This window comes from Sorex fumeus, unplaced genomic scaffold (genome assembly GCF_029834395.1).
Source record: "Sorex fumeus unplaced genomic scaffold, SorFum_2.1 ptg000047l, whole genome shotgun sequence".
NCBI lineage: Eukaryota > Metazoa > Chordata > Mammalia > Eulipotyphla > Soricidae > Sorex > Sorex fumeus.
In genome coordinates, this window is record NW_026606104.1 from 14,947,642 (window position 1) to 14,957,228 (window position 9,587).

The 9,587-nt window shown below is 37.7% G+C and overlaps 1 protein-coding gene across 1 annotated transcript in view; it reads right to left on the bottom strand.

The window, feature by feature from the left end:
* Positions 1 to 3,918, bottom strand: part of LOC130031502 (calcium-activated chloride channel regulator 4-like) — a 45,628-nt gene extending 41,710 nt beyond the window's left edge. The window contains 2 exon segments of the mRNA XM_056122850.1: positions 3,765 to 3,855; positions 3,857 to 3,918. Of these exon segments, the coding sequence (XP_055978825.1) occupies positions 3,765 to 3,855; positions 3,857 to 3,918 (153 nt within the window).
* Between the last annotated feature and the right edge of the window lie 5,669 nt (positions 3,919 to 9,587).

The following is a 9,587-nucleotide window of genomic DNA, read 5'->3' on the forward strand; positions in this document are numbered from 1 at the left end:
ACACTTTGCTACACAAAATTTATTTCTTGATCTTGCACACTTAATAGTTTTTACCGTAGGTATGGAGAGATAGTACATGACTTTAGGTGCTTGCCTTATGCATGGTCAACCCTGGTTTGATCCTCACCACATATGATATCATGGACAGTTCCAGCAACACCTGAGTACTGTTGGCTGTAGCCCATCCTCCATTCCCCTTGCCTCCTAGAGCTTCCAATGTCTCATAATCCTTTATCAAATGCTTCTGTTTCATGTTCAGAAAAATTTTATGATATGCTAAAGACAAAGAATTTAGAATCATCTCCTTGGTTCTCATACTGGAATTAGTACTTCTTGGGTGATAGATCTTGCCAATTTATGTCATGCTGAACCTCAATTTTCTCATATCTTCACTGTCACTATCCTCCTGTTGTTCATTGATTTGCTCGAGCGGGCCCAGTAACGTCTCTATTGTGACACTTGTTACTATGTTTGTCATATCGAATACATCACGGGTAGCTCGGCAGGCCTTGCTGTGGGGGGAAGATACTCTCGGTAGCTTGCTGGGCTCTCTGAGAGGGGCGGAGGAATTGAACCTGGGTCGACCAGGTCAGCCGCATGCAAGGCAAATGCCTTACCCGCTGTGCTATTGCTCCAGCCCTTCTCATATCTTAGATTACTTTATAGTTCCAGGGATTGAACCCAAAGTATCACAAGGCAAGTATTCTACCACTGAGCTATATTTCAGCCCTTATTATTTACATTTAAGGACATTATAAGGATGAAAAAAACTTATCTACTTTTTTTACCTCTAAATGCAAAACTGAGGTTATCAAGAGGGCGGGATAGTGGGGGGAGGGATGGGTAAGTACAGGTGTGATTCAGAGACATTGGTGGAGGGTATTGCAGTAACTTTGTTCATTAAAACCTCTCAAGATAATTCTATTGTAACCATTTTACCAAAACAATACAAAAATATATAAATGTGGAAAAATTTATAAAGTACTCTAAATGTATACAATCATAAAACTGGTTGATATCACTACTCTTAATTTTAGGATCACAAAAGACATTAAAAGGAACAGATTAGCTAATGTAAATGTAGCCTAAGGGAATATGCCATATGAGAGATTATGTTCATTATAATCTCACTCTCTAGAAGAGACTTGCTATAATGCATTTGCATGGGAAGCATATTATACAACTCTGACCCTTTCTGTTTACTTTGTACTTTTAATAGCTTCATACAACTTGGCAATGGAAAAATTTCAAAGAAATTCTCTGTGAAAGAACTACTGTGACCTCTTAAGGTACAATATGGTGACCAATAATGGTTCCCAGGAACTTTTCAGGCTAAATTTCTAGAGTTTCATTTTTCTCTCTTTTTTTTAAGCTCTCTCTCTCTTTCTCCCCTCCTTTCTCTATGGATTTAGTTGATTTTATTTACAACTTTGCTTTAATACATTTCTAAGCATAGAACAATTACATTTCTTCATTTTTTAATTTCAAGATACGTAAAATGAAATTTTATTTTATACTTAGGTTTTTTGGGTCACACCCATCAATGCTTAGGGCATACTCTTTGCTCTGCACACAGAGATTACTCCTGCTGGTGGTGCTTGGGGATGAGATGGGATACCAGTGATCAAATTTAAGTTGGTTTCATGCAAGGCAATTGACCTACCCACTACAATATATTTTCAGTTCCTTAGAATGGAATTTAAAATATCAAATTAGGTAATACAGAATGCAAGTATTAAACATTTGAAAATTGATTTACAATGTGAAGTGGTGTTTACTGGGCCATATAAAAATTTAGAACAGCTAAACAGGATAAATTTGATCAAATTTAGCAATAAACTATATATATCCTCCCAAGCCAGAAGTTTTAATAGTTTTGTTAAGTAATCACTGGATATATGATTTAAATTTAACCAGCCTTGACAATCTTAATAAAAAATGTGAGCTGTTTTCCCAGTATACATTTAAAAAGCTAATATTCTCAGTTTATCAAACACCTTGTGCATCAAACTCTTGTCAATATTCACACAGAACAGCTAACTGTTCATAGATTAAAACACAAGTAGTTATGAAAGATCTACCCTGTTCTTCCAGTTAGCCAATCCTTAGTGGAACCCCAAGTATCAACCAATATGTGTAGTATAGATGTGCCTATTCACGTATGTCTACAAACACCTATACATACACTCATAGTATTGGGTATAAGTAGTACTTGGTGTAAGTATGGCTGAGTACAAATAGTACTGGTTATAAATAAAAGTTCCTGAAAACATTCATCTCCAGTTGAGGCTATGACTCTTGTACCTTGGGATAGATTTTATATGTCAAAACTGAAAAGTAGTGCTAAAATATCACTTTCCTCAAGACAGAACTTATATCACTTATTCCTCAGTATTAAAGCTTAATCTCTTCAGTATAGAAATGGTTATAAGGTCAGCCAAATAAATAAATTTCGGCAAAGTGATACAAGGCCTATTTTCTTCTTATTAAATTTATTCTCAAAATTCCTATAATGACTGAACTGGATCGAGATGAAGATATTGACACTTCTGAAAACAAGCACCCTCAAACCCAGACACATAAAAATAAAAGAAATAAGGAAAATGGACAGTTGACATCTCAAGACATAATTAAGAATTAATCCAGTATAAAAATTTGATTCAATAACACTGCTAGTTGAGGATAATTCAATTGATGATAATTCCATCTTCTCCAAATGAGCAGGCCAAGTTACTTAAATTCTTAACTCATATCTTTGTCATATTCTCCCCAGCACATATATATTAAAATCATCTGAAAAATTGTCCATGATATCCTCAGAATATGTTCAGATCATGTCACTTGAGTTCTCTCTCCTATAATATACTGACACTAAGTCAATATCACTTCTCAATTGTAACAGCCTCCTACCCCCTGTCCTGCTCCAGCTCTGTGGTCACAGAAAGTGTGACATGTGGAAGCACCCTCATCCTCAGAGTTTTGTTCATGTTAGAGGCAATAGCTTCTGTACATGCAGGAGAGAGAACACCCCTTCTCTGCTCACACCCATCCCTTTCATGGATTCCCATTACACTCAGAGTTGTTCTAGTGACCTGAGTGTTGCAGCCTCAATATCTCTTCTTTCCCCACCCTTTCACCTGCTCATTCTCAGTTGTTTCGCAGGTCATACCAATCCAGCTCTTACCTCCAAGTCTCTGTTCCCTCTTCCTGGTTTTAAGTGGGGTCTTCTTTCATGTCTCTCAGCTCTCAGTTTCAGATACTATCTCCAAAGTGAAGCTTTCCCTTGCTATCAAATATGAAATGTAACCATATTCTCTCCTTTCACAAGAAATGCCAACATTTTCCATTCCCTTTTGCTGATTTATTTTTCTTCATAGCAGTTTTCTAACATCTGCCTTGCTTTTTGTTATATATTATTATCTATAACCTGAGAATAAAATGCATTGCCCAATAGCCATCACTTAAAAAATTCCCTAGTGTCCCCCTGACTATCAAGAATTCCTTTGGTATTTTTTTAGAAACAGCAATTCCAACTGCTGAGGTTATAGATAAGAAACCGAGGCTCAGGAAGAGATACACCTCACATTTGTTTGATCTTTAGTGAGACAAAACAGAACCCTTCTTGCTCCTCCAATTCTCATGGCCCACTATAGCATCATTTTCACTGCATCATGCTGCTTTTAAGTTTCTTTGAGAGTTCAAAAGTCTTTCTAATAATAATCACTAACATGTTTTCTTATTCTTAATTCAAGCAGAATTCTTACCTGTATTTCTGTAATTAGAGCTTCATTTTCTGGCACATCAGGGTTTATAGCAATGATAATACCTTCATAGCCATTGCCTTTCAGTTGTTCAGGAATTGCAATCCTGAAGCAGGTATAGAACAGAGAGGAAGACAAAACTCCTGAGTCTTCCCATCCTTTCTGTCTCCTCTCTCCTCTCTTTCGAGAGAAGAACCACCTTCTCTTTCACCTTATTTCATTCATTTATATATATTGCTAAGTATTACCAGGTGATAATAGGTCCATAGGATCATACAAAGTTCAACATGACAGATATGAGGAAATATTGTACTTTAGACACCTGTTTCATTGTATTCTGAGTATTACTGTATAAAGTAAGGAAATACAGTAAAGTACTGTGTTCAGAGGCAGGAAATAAGGTCTTTTTAAATAAAATTATTACATGCTTCTTATTTAGGAAGATTTTTTTCAACTTTCTAATTTGGGTTGATTTCCTAAATAAAGGTATCTGTTTTGTAAATTCTGTCCAGGAAATATGAAAAGTAATTTTTTATAATGGAATGAATAGAAACAGTAATGCTAATGTCATCAGTTTTACAATGTCATTTAATTATCTTTTAAATTATTTATTAACGTGTAATGGTGGTCCATTGGAGAGTTCCTTCTGTTCCTCAGATCCATCTCTATCTGTAAAAGATATTTGAGTGTGTGTATGAAGAGAATATTTTTTCAAATTAAGAAAATACATACCAAGTTCAAATTAGCTAATTTTGAATATGTTAAGAATATTGTAGAATAGGGACATGGCAATAAATCTACAGTTGGTGTGAGCATGCATGAAGAAAGAGTACAGTTTCATAGAAAATATTGAGTTTAGCTGAAAAATTTCTCATTAATGAACACACATATGTATTTTGATTGGTTTCCAATTTGGGAATTATATAATGTGAGTGAAAGTTTTATTATAAATCTTTACTACCCTTAGAAATTAATTTTGATTATTCCATTAGACAATGGGCCCTAATCTACACTATGCATGAGTTGTCTCCTGGAAGAACCTTCATTTATAGTAAGTTATTTAAATTCTTTACCTTACTTCCTTATGTCTCCAACATTTTGTTTCATATACATTTGTATCAATAGCAGTTTTACAAAAACAATAGCCAAAACAGTTTTGAAATTTCTATGTTAAATTTATTACTAGAGGTAAAGTTCTTTACATTACAGAGGGACAGATATAGCTAAGTAAAGAGGATAAAGGTAAAGGTAAAGGCCCTCCCGTTGATCGTCGATTTGCTCGAGCGGGCCCAGTAACGTCTCCAATGGAGACTTTGTTGTTACTGTGTCTGGCATATTGAATACTCTCGGTAGCTTGCCGGGCTCTCCGAGAGGGGCGGAGGAATCGAACTCAGGTCGGCCATGTTGGCCGCTTGTAAGGCGAACGCCCTACCCGCTGTGCTATCGGTCTAAGTAAAGAGGAATGGAATATAAATTTTATATAATATTTTCCTGCTAACATTCTATCTCACATTTCTTAACATCTCTGTAAATTTAACAGAAAAACACTGAATTATTCACAGATAGAGTCAGTCTTTTGATTACCATATGGCAGAGGTGTCTCTTGACATTGGATTTTTAGTCATAAGTGGATCAAATGCTAAGAGTAATAGCCAGTTTGCTTCCTTATGGGAAAATAGTTTGTATTATGATGATGATTCAGGAAAACAGAGGATGATTTCCCCCTGGGTTTTCTAGAAGGAATGATACTTATATTCTTTTAAAAAAACAAAGGGAGGAGAAATATTACGGTGAGCAAGATACTTTCCTTGCACACAGACAACCTAGACTACATTGGGCATCCCATATAGTCCCCTGATACCCTCCTGCAGTGATCTCTGAGCACAGAGCCAAGAGTAACCGCTGAGAACTCCTGGCTATCAAAACTAAAGCACAAAGAATTTAAAAGAGAAAAGGGCCAGTAGTACAGCCGTTAATGTGCGCTCTTAGTGGACAGTCAACTGAGTTCAACTGCTGGCACTGCATGGTGCTTGATCATAGCAGGACACAGCTTTGGAGGTCACCAAAGTGATATTGCTGTTATTGCTTGGTTAGTTCCTCCAAGCCAACACCTGAGCAATGTCAATCCTCTGGCCCTTGCATTAAACAGCCAACCTGTGTCCTGGAGACAGTTCAGTACTTAAGCCACTTGCCTTGCATGTATCTACCCGGTTTCAATCCCCAACACTGCAGATGTTCCCACGGGCACTCCCAGGAATGATTCCTGAGCATAGAGTTAAATGTGAACCCTGAGTACAGTAACCCCAAAACAAAAGAGAAATGCTATTTTCTAAGTTTAGAGCTGGTTTGAAAATTGGCAAAAAGTCAGGCAGATCAATACAATGTGTCACTGATGAAGTTGGACTAACGAATATGCCTTGATATGAACATAAACACATTTGTTAGTTGGACTAACAAATATGCCTTGATATGCTTCTTCTGAGAGTGATCTTTTCTTAAATGTGTTGTATACTTGTTGAAGGAAAGAAAGAATGGGTTGCAAATCTTCCTCTGAATAGAATGACAGGATCCCATTAAGTACATTGAAGACAAGGTCGGTAAAACTACATGATATCAAAGCTAAAGGTATCTTCAAAGATGACACTCCACTGAGCAAGCAAGTGGAAACAGAGATAAACGAACAGGGCTATCTTAAACTAAGAAGCTTCTGTACCTCAAAAGATACAACGACCAAAATACAAAGACAATCTACAGAATTCGAATGGATATTCACCCAATACCCATCTGATAAGGGGTTGATATCAAGGGTATGCAAGGCACTGGTTGAACTCTACAAGTAGGAAACATCCAACCCCATCAGAAAATGGGGCAATGAAATGAACAGAAACTTTTCAAAGAATACAAATAACCAAAAGGCACATGAAAAAAATGCTCTTCCTCACTAATCATCAGGGAGATGCAGATCTAAACAACAATGAGATATCATCTCACACTACAGAGACTATTCAATATTTTTGGTATTTTACTCACGGCCTTCATTCATATAACACTCGCTATTTTTAATTGCTTTTCTACTCCTCATCCTCTTGATTTCACCTCAACCATTTGGCATTTGCTCTTCCTTACTAGAATTTCCTTTTTCCCTATTTATTTGTCTTTCAAGATTTATGTAGGCAAGGTGCCATTTCTCCTGCATGCTTCTTTAATTAAATGACACCTCTTCACTTTATGCTTAATTACATGTTGTCTTCCTAACAAAACAGCAGGCTTTTGGAAAAACAGATGCTAGTGGTCCTGGCCTCCTTCATAGTTCTCAAAAATTAAATCAACCAAAGTCAAAAAGAAAAGACTGTCTCAGATGCTAGATGGTGCAAGAATCAGAACAACAGATAGTTGGTAATATATTTATTATATAAAATTTACAGTGACTGATTTATTCAGCTGGAAATAGAGATTTAAGGTAAATGAATAAATTTCTTAAAAAGAATTTTATGAGTGTTTGAGGTTGGGGGTACTACTAGTCTTTGGTGGCATGTGACAGAAAACCACCTGAAAATAGTTAATACACACATATTTGTGTCTGGGAGAATAATGGGCATATCTCACATAGCACTGCCATGGTGAGATTTGTCTTAGAGTTCAGGCTCTGTTTCAGGGTATATGAACCTAGACTCACATCCCCCTTTATCTTAAACTCATCATCCCATTGCCAATTTCTTCTTTCAGAAGGAAATAATTGGTTAAAGAATATTCCTGAATTGCACAACACACAACTTTGTTTCATAGATATATTATCTTCCCTATTTCTGGCTCAAAAAGTGCTAGAGATCATCTCAGTTAAACTCATTCTGAGTAGGTTCCCATCCTGAATGAATCAACTCTAGCAGGATAAGATGCTGCTCTTCCTGAGAGGTGCTTGCCTTGAGTGAATCAACAGTAGAATGAAGGGTGGGGTTAAAGAGAAAGGATATGAGAAGGAGGGGAAAGTCTTTTGAAGTTAACTGTTACTCCAAGTTAGTTCTTCTAGCTTTTTCTGGAAGTATTGTAACTGAAGAATTGTGACCCCCCGAATGCACTGAATCAGAATTTGTATATTAACCTAGCTTCCAGGTGATTTGGATATATACACTGAAGATTGAGAAGCACGGGAGACATTAACCAGGAATGATATTCTTTGCTTCTTCTGAGGCTGGGAAAATTAGCACTGTTTTTAAGTGCCCAAAAACCAAAACCAAACCAAAACAAATACCCTGAGCACATCCAAGTGTGTCCCCCAACTCATGCAAAGCAAAACAAAAAGTTACTTAAAATATTTACTCTCATTAATATTTGAAAAAGAAAAATAAGATTATGATTAAAGATAGGGTTCAAATATGGTTTGAACCATGGGAAAATAACAGGGGTGATTAGAGGCCGCCCCAAAGGTCTCTATCCCTCTCAGAGAGCCTGGCAAGCTACCAAGAGTATCTCGCCTGCACGGAAGAGCCTGGCAAGCTTCCGTGATGAATTCGATATGCCAAAATCAGTAAATACAATGGGTCTCATTCCCCTGACCCTGAAGGAGCCACCAATACGGCAGCATTGAGAATGTGGAAGGAGAGGCTAATAAAATATCAAGGCTGAACTATGCTGCCAAAACAAAGACAGACAAAAATGATTGTCTGTACTTTGAATGCACATACGCTGGCATCAGATGGCATCAAGGACCTGATGTACAAGCACAAAAGATCAAGTACATTGGTCTGACCAAGACAAGAAGGCATTAATAACATCACGCAGTTTTTGGCACTGGAGAAGAACTGTTCTTTGGAACATGCGACAAAAAAGGCATCAGTGGTGTCGGTGTCCTTATTAACATGAACTTGGCCATGAGCATTGATTCATTCGAATGCCTAACAACCCGAGTCAGATGATTGCACTTGAATAGATGTGGCTCACTGCTGGCAGTTTCTATCTTCGTTGTCTATGCACCAACATCCAATTATGATGAAGGAGAAATTGAGAAGTTCTACATGGAGCTGGAGAAGTTCTAGAAAGAAGACCACACCTTCAACAAGATCATTGTTGGTGATTTTAATGCCAGGATAGGACCGAGAAGATCAGCAGAAGAACTCCACATTGGGACACATGGCCTAGAATGGAACGAACAGGGTGAGAGGCTGTCTGAGTTCATCATGTCGACCAAGACCATTCAAGGTAACTCACAGTTCCAGAAGGCCGAATCTAAATGATGAACATGGGAGTCTTCCCATGGATGGTTCCACAACGAAATTGGCCACATCATATTCAATCGAAGGTTTTGCCTGACTCATGTCGCTCTTGTCCCAAAATTCCAAATGGAATTGGACCACCGTCTCCTTCATGCAAAATTCTATGTCACAGAGCAGGGAGAAAGGGCTGCAAAGTTTAAGAAGAGAACTCCCAGAACGACCACCAACTGGGAACTCTTTGGCACTAATGCTGCAACATGGGAAGATGCCATTGTTGACAATATTGACGAGGAATACGATTGACTGGTTCAGCACCTTCATGATTGTGCGAGGAACGCCAAGAGAGAGATAGCCACAAAAAAATGCCTGTCTTCAAAAACTCTAGATCTTATTTACCAACGTGGTTTGGCGCATGCCTCAGGCAACCACGATTGAATGTCCAAGCTCAAAAAGCAGTGCAGAGAAGCAATAAAGGAAGACCTCAAAGAGAGAAGAGCAGCAGTGCTAGTAGATGCAGCAGAAGCTGGGAAAAGCATTCGCAATGCCCGCCTGTCCTTCGGCCAACTACAAGACCAAGATGACTGCCTTCTGACATCCTGATGATCTATCACATTTT